At 34.9% G+C, this 12075-nt stretch overlaps 1 protein-coding gene across 1 annotated transcript; it reads left to right on the plus strand.

Moving 5' to 3' along the window:
- The first annotated feature begins 2522 nt into the window (after window positions 1-2522).
- On the plus strand, window positions 2523-7160 carry LOC149544514 (NAC domain-containing protein 14-like). Its single transcript, XM_089795171.1, has 6 exons — window positions 2523-2589; window positions 2963-4688; window positions 4927-5186; window positions 5667-6008; window positions 6451-6711; window positions 6837-7160. Exons 2-5 carry the CDS (start codon window positions 4532-4534, stop codon window positions 6670-6672), a joined length of 981 nt encoding a protein of 326 aa, XP_089651297.1. The 5' UTR covers window positions 2523-2589; window positions 2963-4531; the 3' UTR covers window positions 6673-6711; window positions 6837-7160.
- The last annotated feature ends 4915 nt before the right edge of the window (window positions 7161-12075 follow it).

A 12075-nucleotide genomic window follows, 5' to 3' on the forward strand; every position in this document is an offset into this window, starting at 1 on the left:
TAGCTTGCACACTGATAGCTTCTACAACAAGAGCTTCCACTAAGAGATCTTCCACAAAGAAGAGCCTATAACCACAGAGCTTTCACTTGAAGATCTTTTTCCACAAGAGGTTGATTACAAATGCTCACATGCCTTGCTTATAGAGGCACTAACCACCCAAGATATTACAAACACAACCAATGTGGGATAAAAAGGTAAATACAACTACCTTACAATAAATATTAAATTCCCACCCAGTTACAACTAAGCACCACCATGTCGGCCAATTAGAAAATTAATTTGCCTTTGTGGACCACAACAAATATTAAATGCATGATAAGGAACTTTCCACAAACTTCTAAAATGCCACCAACACACCTCGATAAATGAAATGACAACTATTAATTTCTTTTTTCTACCTACACACCTTGGTGAACAAAATGCTTAAATTATTTTTCCTTCTATCTTTGTCACTTTCTCTCTCCACCATTATTTTTAATTTTTTTTTATCATGCCCCCTTTATTTTGTGATGCAAGATCCTCCTGCATCACACATGTGGATTTAGTTTGAAAATTCGAACGTACACTAAAGTATAAAGACCATGCCTGTTACAAAACCAACCCTTAAAATGATGTACACAATCTCTATAAGCTTTAGAACTAAATAGAGCAATAAAATCCCTAGGATCTCATTCAATAAGGAAGCCATCTTTAACTCCTTCCCAGGTTCATTCACCTAAGCCCCAATTTCACGAATTTGCAAAGTGGATGTCGATAACTTACCATAAAGTGTTGTTTCAAAGAGGAAAGAGATCTGTAGGGCAAGTTGGTTTTCTAAAAGAGTAATTTTGTATTGAGACATCTTATCTAGGGCAAGCTTGGTAGGAATGGGGTTTTGCTCCTAAGTAAATAGTCTTGTTTGCTTCTTCCTCCATATTTTGAGTCCGAGGGTGGTTTTCCTGTCTTTGCTTCCCCAACCCTAAAACCCCCGATGTCAAGGTCTAGGTTTTAGTAGCTATGACCAATTTATTTGGATTGAAGGGAGGTCTTAGCTGCACACCCAGATCCCTTGTAGTTGTCGAAATAGGTATCAAAGGTGTAGTACCTAATGCGTCATCATTTGGAGAAGTTGAAGTTTGGATTAGTGCAATGTGCGATGATTCACTAATTTCAAAAGTTGTTTTATCACGTACTTTCAAAATATTGACCTCACGATTTGCTTTCCAACTATTGCGAGGATGCCATTTTTTGGTACATCACACTCATCTCCACATATATCAAATGGCGGTTTCTTAACTTTGCTAATTTGCTAATGGGATCCGATTTGAAAGCGAGGGTTAAGAAAAAAGGGCTTGGTTGATTGAGCAATTGCCCTCCCATGGAAATTATTCTTCATGTGCTCTATTGTTGCTGTTGCAAATAGTCTGACATTGTGATTTATGACCTTCTTTGCAAATTTGTAGGTTTGAAAACTATTTCCTGCCCATGCCTCCTCTCGTGGCCCGTGCTGCCTTTGCTGCTTCTTTGAAAATTTGCAAGTTTGAAAATCATTACCTGTCCATGCTTACGCTTGTTGCTCTAGCTCCAGATACTAAATAATTATGTAAATTATTTTTGTAATCATAATGGAAAATAACTAGAACTCCTATATAATATACTAGAATTAAGACAAGTTTATGTTTCCAAATAAGGTCATTGGACTGGCAATGTCTATACAGCCATGAAAATGCACTTTTATATGAAAGAAAGGACTTGTTAATTTTTTAAAAAGTTAGAAAAAGCCATGTAAAGGAAGTGCATTTTTGTGGCTGTATAGCCACGGGCCATTGGACTTGTGTACCTGTATACCAGTCTACAATTGAGGTAAGTTTATTTTCCTTTTTGAGACACGATTGACCAAAATAGAAAAAGAGTATCTTAGAAAGGGTAATAAGTGGGTAAATCCACTTTCCAATCAACTTTCCTTTTTGAGACACAATTGACCAAAATTAAAAAAGAGCGTGTTAGAAAGGGTAATAAGTGGGTAAATCCACTCTCCAATCAACTTACTCCTAGTTGAAGCCCCTTCCACGTACAAAAAGAAGATTCACCGGCAAGCTACCATTGCCCCAAGTGGCTGGATTTTCCTGTAATCATACTGTACGGGACGGTGTATATGCACTCCAAACAATATGGCATGCACCCAAGATCTCTGGACAAATCTGCACCTTCCACGTTTGGAGTTATCAGCACATATAACGATCCTAGAAAGAAAGTACACAAAGCAAATATTGACAAAGCAGAGTAAATTGGGTAAAAAAGTCCGAGAGAAAGTGGGAGGAATAGTGTGAACAGGGACGCACGAAGTCTTCAAGTAGACTACGAAAAACACGGAACCCATCTCGAATCTACTGACTAGACCACAATAAAATGTACCAAATAAAACAACAAAAACCACTTCGAAAATCGAAGAGTGACCAAGAAGCTATCTTAGCCCAGAGTTAACATAGATAACCGTAGGTTAGATAGTCCTATATATACATTATACGGGGACCTAATTCATTCTCTCGTTGCGTTCCATGGAGGTCTAGAGTTTTGTGGCGGGAAGTGACATCCGTTCTGTCATACCAGGTAGTTCGGATCCCTTTATTTTCCTCTTCATTCGTAGATTTTCTTGCTGTTCTTTTTCGCAGTTAATTCTGTTTATAGGATATTCAATCGTGCCTGTGTTTTTAGGAACACCCATCGTCATTAATGGGTCGTGGGAATACGTTACTTTCTTTTTCGATCATATATTTATTGGATTATGATTTCTAATAATACCCATTTCCATTAATGGATCCTGGAAAAGAATCATATTTGTTTTCGATTATATGCTTGTCTGGTTTTGATTTCTAATGATAACCATCTGAAGTTTAATTGCTACGGTTCTTTTGTTGACCATGAATTGGGGTTTTCTGATTTTTTGAGGGTTTTAAGGGTTTGTTTGCTGGTGTGAAACTAGGGCTGTTTTTGGAGTGACCCCATGTCAAAGAAACAACACAGAAAGCGTGGCAGAGGTTCTCCCCTTGTGGAACATTCTAATCTATTTTGTGGAGGTACGCTGTGGTGCATTGAGCAAAGCTCTTTGAGGGATAAGCGTTCTCGCCTGTTTTAGCCCTTGAACGATAGAGGGCTCCGGCAGCGCCAAGGCGCAGTTTTTTGAATGGAGAAGTAATGATGAGTGTTGACGAGTTTTTGGTAGTTGCAGTTAGCAGCTTCCAGTGGTTGGGGGCTGATATATTTTGCTATTATAAATCGTAGGAGTTCATGTCTGGGTAGTACATCAGTTTTACTGGGGCTCTGCTTGCTGTGGGGTTTTCGATGCAATTAGATGAGAGGAGCCGGCTAGGTATCGATTATTTGATCAATTTTTAACTTTCAGTACTGCAAAAGAGCTTTTTATTTTAGGGGGATTGCAGTTTTTGCTACTCAAGGACTTGGCTTTCAAGACAATTTAAATCTAAATGCAGTTGACTCTGCAATCCCCAGCACGGGCAGATAAGGAGTCCTTGGCAATAGAACATATTGGCTCTTAAGTCTTAGTTGTCTATAAACTAAAATGCTTTTGCCCCAAGAAACGCACTGCTGTGAAGTTACTGGGAATTTGATGGTTTTGTGAATGTGAGAAGTTTGTCCAAATTTCGGAGTTGCAGAAAGTTCGAGAGAAGGGTTCTTATTTTAGGCTTTGTCGTGTCTTTTTCAATCTACATGCGGTGTTTCAAATTTTGCTTGGTTGCAGTGCATACATGACCACCTCTTTGATGGTGGTATAAAGGTTTAGTATCTTCTGAAGATGTGGTAAGTTTTGTCCATATGGGCAGCCAGCAACTGCCATAGTTGTACAAAGCAGGATGAGGCAACAGTAACGTTTTAGTCACTGAGTGTTTCACGGTACTTTTGGAATTTTTATCCTCACATATAATTTGCTTCGAAAAGGTTCTCCTAGCTGTAAAAGAACCCGATATGGAATGGAGATGGTTTATAAGATCAGTGAACAACTCTGCTAAAATTGTTCATATACGGATGAGATAGCATTTCATTTTGGTTACTGAGTGTATTCCAACATTTGTGCTGCCATTTTTATTGGTACATACAATTCAGTGCAAGAGATCTTGTGGAAGCCCAATAGGCTGTTTAGGATTTGAAGCCTTGATTTTGTTGGCAATTATTAGCTGTCAAGATGCAAAGCATGCAACACAATGTCACTTAGGTAACCGCTTGCTTTTTGGTATTTTTTCTGGCATTTCAATCCACTCTTCAAATGTGCTGCAAATGAAATAAACTGGAAGTAAAATAGACCATTTGGAACACAACAAGAAGTTTCTTTGGGAGTGGTTAGTCACCAACTGGTTCAAATCAGCGTGAGATAATGATATCATTTTGATCATCAAGGGTTTTCCAGTATTTATTTCAGAATAATTTTCACCCGAGTAATTCATTTTAAAGGAAACGGAATATTGTTCAAAAGAAGGCCTACTTGAGTTTGAGATTAAGTACAATTGACACCTGTTTAATTACTGCAAACATTTGGATGGGGCAGAATTCTCAGCTACCTGGTTTCCGCTTTCATCCTACTGATGAGGAGCTGGTTGGCTACTATCTGGCAAGGAAAGTGTATGGATGGTCTCTGAAAAAAAACATCATCTCAGAGGTGGATCCATACAAGTACGAGCCTTGGGAGTTGCCTGGTATTTTCATTCACACTTGTCTTTGAGCATACTGAGTACTGATAATCCGCTTTGTATTGAATGGTATGGGATAGGACTTACATAATTTATGTTTATTGCTCTGGGATTGCGCACATATATAAAGGATGTTATTTCAGATTTGAATGAGAATTGTTAACTGTTTAATATGTGCAATTGTGCTGGTAACACTGTTAAATCCAAATTCAAACTTATGTTCTTATTTACACTTGTAACATAGGTAAATCTTGTATACGAGGGAGAGGCTCAAAGCTGTATTTCTTTAGCCCTACTAATGGAAGTTACACCAAGGGGAACAAGTCAGTCCGGCCCACAGAAGTAGGCTACTGGACTACCACAGGAAGAGACCAAACTATCTCTGCATATTCTGGTGTACGGGCAATTAAGAAGACTAAGATTTTCTACATAAAGCATGGAGGGAAAACCAATTGGAGGCTGCATGAGTATATCCTTGAACATGATGATTCAAAGCCCTTGCAGGTAATAAAAGTTCTATTATTCTGCAGACTTAGCTAAATCACTTTTGCTTTATTTTTTCATTTATAAGTGCACCATTGCAAACATTAGTATGTTAGCTGATTAATTGAGTTGCTTATATATTGAATTGAGTGGCATCAACATATCTGAGATTTGAGTTACAATTGCCACTAGAGGAGTTTAACAATCTTTTTTTTGTGATATTGCTATCAGGATTCAATTGTGTAGTTTTTGGGTCAAACTCATTGATATATGTTTGGTTCACACCAACCCATCTCTCATGAGAATAAATGGACAATGAGAGATAGGTTCGTGTGAGCACTCATGAAACATGGGTTCACAATTGAATCTTGATAGCAATAATACAATTTGCAATTTGACTTCTTGTGGAAAATACCTCCTACTTTATCAATTTATTTTTTATTGCTGCCAACATTTTTTATGAAGCAGGATGGGCTTTTACTGTCTCTATTGTCAATGCAGGATTCATTTGTTCTGTGTAAAGTTTTCCAAAAGCCTGCACCCAAAAGAGATCAAGGGTGTACGAGTGAAGCTACTAGTACGGAGGCTGAGCCAAGGTCATCTTTGGGTGTGGAAAGTGATTCTTTTACTACACAGCCTGCAGATGTCTTCAATCCCAATGTTGATTGCAATGCTCGTCAAGGGAAGACTTCAATGGAGGACACTCGCAAATGCCGAGAGGATTCGCCACCCCCTGATGATGATATACAAATGTTCTTGGTGAGGCACCTCTGCGATCCTGATGATCTTATACCAAATACTGAAGAAAATGTATTGGGGGAAGCATCTGCTTATGAGAACCAGGTAATCTAACACGGTCTGTTATAGTGGTATTCCATTTATTACTTAGGTGAAACGTTCGGATGAGATGTAGCTGAAATCAGCTAACCAAAATATAGTAGTGGACTTCTGTGTCTGGATTTTCCACATTGGTAGGCTGTATGTAGAGTACATCTTCACTCAAAGCCCAAACGTTCATACTCTGAGTTGAGTTAATTATTTAATGTTTTTTCTTACCGTTAGATCATGCATTTCATTGCCAATGATTTAGGTGCAGAGTTGGGATTTCATAGCTGTGATTGGATAAGCAAAATATAGTAGTAGACTTCCATGTGCATCTTTTAATGTTGGTCTTTTATACAGCTTTGCTATAAGCTCAAATAATCATTCTCTCAACAATAATTTCATTATTTTAATGCCTTTCTTAACTGATAGAGAACACATCTCAATTTTCTATTGGATGCAGCTTCTCATGCTGCAGAAAGGAACTTCTTCGGGCAATGGAAATTACTGTATGACAGATAATGCAGGTAACTGGCATATCCAAGAAACTGTGATAGTGGAGGACGAAACTATACAGCCATCTTCATCCTTGTCAGATCAGGATCTCTCTCCAGAGACTCTGGAGGGTGATTACATTGAATTAAATGATCTGCTTACTCCACTTGATTCTAGTTTCAGCAGTTGAGATATTTATCATGGTCCTTAAAGCTTTATCATACTTCAGGTAATGTTGCCTTTTGTTGTATTGAAATTGCTATTTACTTGGTCTTTTTGTATGAAAATTCTTTCAATTGCATCCCCAAATTTATTATTCTCTTTTTAAACGTTCAATCTTAATGAATTAAACAGGCATAAATTAGAAGATTTGCCAGGCTTGGCACAAATTGCACACTTGGAGTCAATTTTTACGCACCATGGAGCAAGAGAGAGGCACGTGCATGCAACTATAGATGAAACAATTCTACTGTTAGAAGTGATTGCTTTTCATTTAGTTCTCTTTCATCCTTCTCTGTTGGATGTTAAAAATAAAAGTTCATGTTTGATGAACACAATTCCAAGGGATGTCAAAAATTGTGGATTCAACATTTGATTGGTTTGATATTGTTGAGGATTGTCTATTCATGAATTATTATTATTATTTAAGAAAAACTCCTTTTATGGTTTAACTTAAAATTCAGTGAAACCCAGGGACTTGCATCCCCCTTCCGCCAAACCTCGAAGAACCCAGCTACCCTGCCATTGTGCAGCCATGCCACTGCCACTATGGGTTCTTGAGTTTTTTTTTAAATTTTAATTTTCGAGTGTTACTATTGAGTATTGTTCTATGTTAAATGTTCAATGATTCTGGTTTGTATTGCGATTTTGCTATGTTAAGTATTTTATTTTGGCATGTTATGCTGAAACATGATTTATAACTAGCATTTCAAGTTCTATATGTATAGTATACTGCATCCGTGGTCCTCCACTGCTGTCCTGAAATTGAGGCCCTCTGTCCCTTTGTCCTGAAAATTTGTCCCGACATCCTGACTTACCACAGTGCTGGTGTTAAAGTGTTTAAAATTTCATTGCTCTTGGACCAGTGTAAATCAGATGCCTCTAATGAATGTCACGGTATTATAATGTTACAATAGGTTTTTTGTTTGAATAACATTATAGAGTAGTTTAAAATTTTGGTTAGAGCTGAAAGACAAGTTTAAGACGAAAATGTTTATTCTGGTAAAGAAAAAGCATTTAATGTTATAATAGTTTTTATTATTGCATGTTATTTTATCCCGAGTTTACGACCTGTGCAAGAATTTTCTGTTATGGAAGTTATTTAGATTTACACCCTTAATGATTCATATGGTCAAGTCTACTTGCAGTGCTTTGTTATTGAGCAGTGTGATGAAGAACTGTTATAATTGTTGCAGAGCCTTTTACCTGTGAAGTAAAACTGGTAAGGTGGTTTTTGATGTGTTCAACTAAAATTCTGATCTTAGGCCTAGTCCATTCCGTTTCCGTTTTCCTGGTAGTTTTGTAGTTTACTACTAAACTTTAGGAACCGCCGTGAATCTGGGTATTTGTTTGGATGGTGTTTGTCTGACACACGAAGAGAAAAAAATATTGTAGTAGAATTTTGTGTTGAGTTTTAACTAAAATTATGATGATTCTTGGTTGTTTTTCGGGCCGCTTGTCAACCTGAAAACTATTTATGGTTGTTTTGTCTCTGATTGAGATGAAGAGAAAACAATATTGCTGTTAACCCTTATGTTGTTTTTACACCAAAGGGTGTTTGCTTTTATCTGAATATGGCAAAGCTAAGATTTTGCCATCATTTACAGCCATATTCTATCTTCTGACATATCGATATAGCTAGCTTACAGTAGAACGAAACACAAATACAAGAAGCAGCCCTAGGGAAACTGAAACAATAGCCGAAAATTTATAAAACTTCAATATCTGAGCAAACTCGGTAACAGTCCTGTACAGACATATGACTTATATTGTCACAGTAATTAATAAGCCAATCTTGGAACAAACATTGTAAATAATAAATAATAAAGTCCACGCACTAGGTTTTGAAGTTGTTTAAAACTGTGAATATGACGGTCATTAGTTATAAAAAATTGAATATTAGATTCTTTCAAATGTATATTTGGCATCTTCTTTAGAGACCATTCAAATTGTTAATATGAATGCCAGGATGTTTTTTTCTCTCCAATTGTGTCTCTCTTCATTTCAGAGAGACTTATTAAATTGTCTCTCTTCATTTCATTTGAGAGAGACTTTATTAAATGAAATTTATAAATATGTTTGCTGTTGTATCGTTGTAATCAATTTGTTTTATCAATACAATATTCTGTTCAGTGGTATCATTGTAATCAATTTGTTTTATTAATATAATACAATATTCTGTTTAGTGTTGATACAGTCGCATAGTCGCATATTATGGTGAACCATGATAAATCTGCTGTCTTCTGATTAATATTTTCTCATCTATTAGTTATCCATTTACTGTTTTCACTTTTGATTTTCAATCTTCTTAAAAAAATGGAAGTGTAGAGAAATACAAGTTCTAATTAACTTAGTTGAGAACCTGTTTGATTTTAGAAAAATATTTCAAACTTAAAATTATTTGGTAAGAGTATTTTTTATTATTTGGTAAGTATATTTAGTTGGTTGAGTCTATTTGAACCTATTAGATCGTAGGAAGTATCTTCAGACTCTTGAGCATTCAACTTTCAAATTTTAATTTGAAATATATAAACTCCATTATATGTTACGTCATGTCACGTCTGGAGTTTAATACACATTTGGAAGGAGCTTTTAAACATGTTTTGTTTAGAGAGGATCAATTTATCTTATTGATATTGATATTTGGCATGTTGCAAATAGTTCTGTGAAATGATTACATTGTGAAGGATCGTATAGTTTTATGAGTTTACAAATAGTTTTGTGAATGATTACATTGTGAAGGATCGTATGGTTTTAATAGTCTATCGAAACTAGGGAAGGTGGTCTAGTACATGGTCATACTAACTTTATACTTTCCAATAATCTTATGTGGATGTTTTAACTTGCTTCAAGTGTTTACTGTCAAGATGATTACGTAAAAATAAAATTTAAAACTTATATGGTCAAATATAATGACACATCATTATGTTTTTTTCTTTCTAAAATATTTCTAAAAAGTGATAAGATAAATAGGTGTGCACTAAATCATGTTTAACAGTGAGCTGATGTGGCACCACATTAATGATGGTGTTTTGAAATTTAGAAGTATCTTTTTGAAAATATGCATTGATGGGACATTTTTAGGGCACCATTTTAAGATATATTTTGTTCACTTAATATATGTTGGACTTCATACATGTATTAACTCATCTTCCCTATTGATTTTATAAACACTGCAAAATAAAATCTATCAAAGCAAATGATTTTAAATGAGTTTTTGAAGCATTGTAAACTAGCTTAGCCAAGGACATTGAAATTTTAAATACTACCAAATTGTTGCATATGCAATTTAAAAAATAATGAGCTTGATTTAAGAAATAAAAAATGAATGGTTGCAATAATATTGAAAGCCCATTCTACAAATTGATGTCACAAAATTGGAAATTTGTTGTAAAGGGTCCCAAACTACTTGTCTTGTTTCTACAAGTGAAACAACATTATTGTCATCCATGACTTTGCTACTATGATGCTTTAATGGATCTTGTTTCAGTGTATAATTTTGGTCGAAGATGTTTAAATTATTATTGCTAGTAGTGCTTCTAAGTTGTTTATTGAGTACAATAACTATTGCCAAGAAAATTTCTATTGACCCAAGGTTTACTATCAAATATTGTTTGGTCAACCCAAACAGTAACCTTTGGGAGCTTTAATGTGCATTTATATATTTATCTATTTTAAATGTATTCTATGAGATATTGAGAAAGTTTTGACATTGTTCATATTTAACAATTAAATTAATCAACAATTTGCTTGATGGATTCTTTTTGATATCTACTATGATATAAAATGATACATAGTAGTAAATGGTGGATATTATCAATGCAATTCATATAGTAATATTCACATCATTCTCTTCTCTTTAGGGGTTAAGATATAGTAATATTCATATATTCTCTTCTCTTTAGGGGTTAAGAGTTATGGGCTAAGAGTTATGGAAATGAGAAATGTAGTATGGTGTACAGTGAATGAAAGTGACAAATAACAATAATATAGGTGCTCCTTTAGAATCTAGATGAAAGAGAAATAAGTTAGTTATTATAAGTTTTGATTCATAAACGTTATCAATAAAAAAATAAGTGTTACACTTTCCTTTTTAATTTAATGAATAGATTGAGCATGTCTCCTTACAAATCTTTGATATTTTTTCTTCTGTAGAAGTTGTAGATTTGATTTTTTTTGGTGACATGAATATTATATCGATTTAGATGATGTCTTTAGCATAAAATGTAAAAAAATACAACTTTTCATCTATAAACATTACCTCCACTAAACTTGGGAGTAACCTTTGAAGTCATGGCTAGATTATATTACAACTAACTCTCCTACCACAAAGAAGTACTAAATAATAAATTTCTAATACTAGATATATAAAAATCTATCCAATTAGTTCAATTTTATAATTTAGATCAAGAGAAAGAAATTTAAATAATTTAACAAATATATTATTGGGTTTATATAATGTTTGTAAGATAGATCCAAGTATTCTATTTTAGATGAATAATTGTGTTCCTCCAAGCATTTTAGCCTATATCTTGAAGAAGAAATACAAAAATAGATATGGCTTATATTAGTTAATGAATATAAATTGCAATTATTGTTGGTAGGACAACATCTAACCATATTGGTTACAATGTTTGCACTATGTAGCAACAAGAAATTTAGGAGATCTCAAAAGATATTGGTCCATGTCGATGTATATCTCTAATTTTTTTTTCAATCTAGGTACAAGTCAAGGTAATCTTATTTTTTATTATTAAAAACAACCAAAACAAGGGGGGTGACCCATTATAAAAGTAAGACCCAACAATAGAGTGTTAGACCATCAAGAACACATAGCACACTATATACTATTTACGGAAAAAAATAAAAAATAAAAATAAAAACTACCAATAGAGGCTTTCACCCAACAAAAAGGGCTAGCCTCACATCATAAGAAAAGATAGGTGAGATGCCTTTCTATGCCTTTAGAAAACTATTTATGTGATACTAGCTTTAGGCTCTCCAACAAAGGAGACATTGCAAGGGTGACTATTAACACAATGACCAAAGTGTTGTAGAAGATGGGCATTGTTAATAGAACCATGGTGTGAAGTAGCAATGGAGGAAGAGGAAGTTAGAAGTGCCCACCAATCCTGAGGGACAAACACCAAAAGATTTGGGGGCATCAATAAGGATTGTAACATGAACAAGACTTGGATTAATAGATTGTAGTAGGAGATTTTTTTTCATCAACCCGAGAGTCCTTAGAGGACTTTGAGAGGGAGTCAATAGCACATACTGTTAGATGTTCATTACTTGCAACCTTCCACCAAGAAGCAACACCTTTGCAGTGTATAAGAGCATGGTTAGAAGCCATGTTGCACATAGAAAAACA

Source organism: Cupressus sempervirens, chromosome 8, assembly GCF_028749045.1.
Source record: "Cupressus sempervirens isolate cs-2001-9-10 chromosome 8, ASM2874904v1, whole genome shotgun sequence".
Lineage (NCBI taxonomy): Eukaryota > Viridiplantae > Streptophyta > Pinopsida > Cupressales > Cupressaceae > Cupressus > Cupressus sempervirens.

Coding starts and splice junctions, on each gene's coding strand:
- LOC149544514 (XM_089795171.1), top strand. CDS start 4,532: ATGGGGCAGAATTCTCAGCTACCTGGTTTCCGCTTTCATCCTACTGAT. Junction 4,689..4,926: donor CGAGCCTTGGGAGTTGCCTG/GTATTTTCATTC, acceptor CTTGTAACATAG/GTAAATCTTGTATACGAGGG. Junction 5,187..5,666: donor ATGATTCAAAGCCCTTGCAG/GTAATAAAAGTT, acceptor TTGTCAATGCAG/GATTCATTTGTTCTGTGTAA.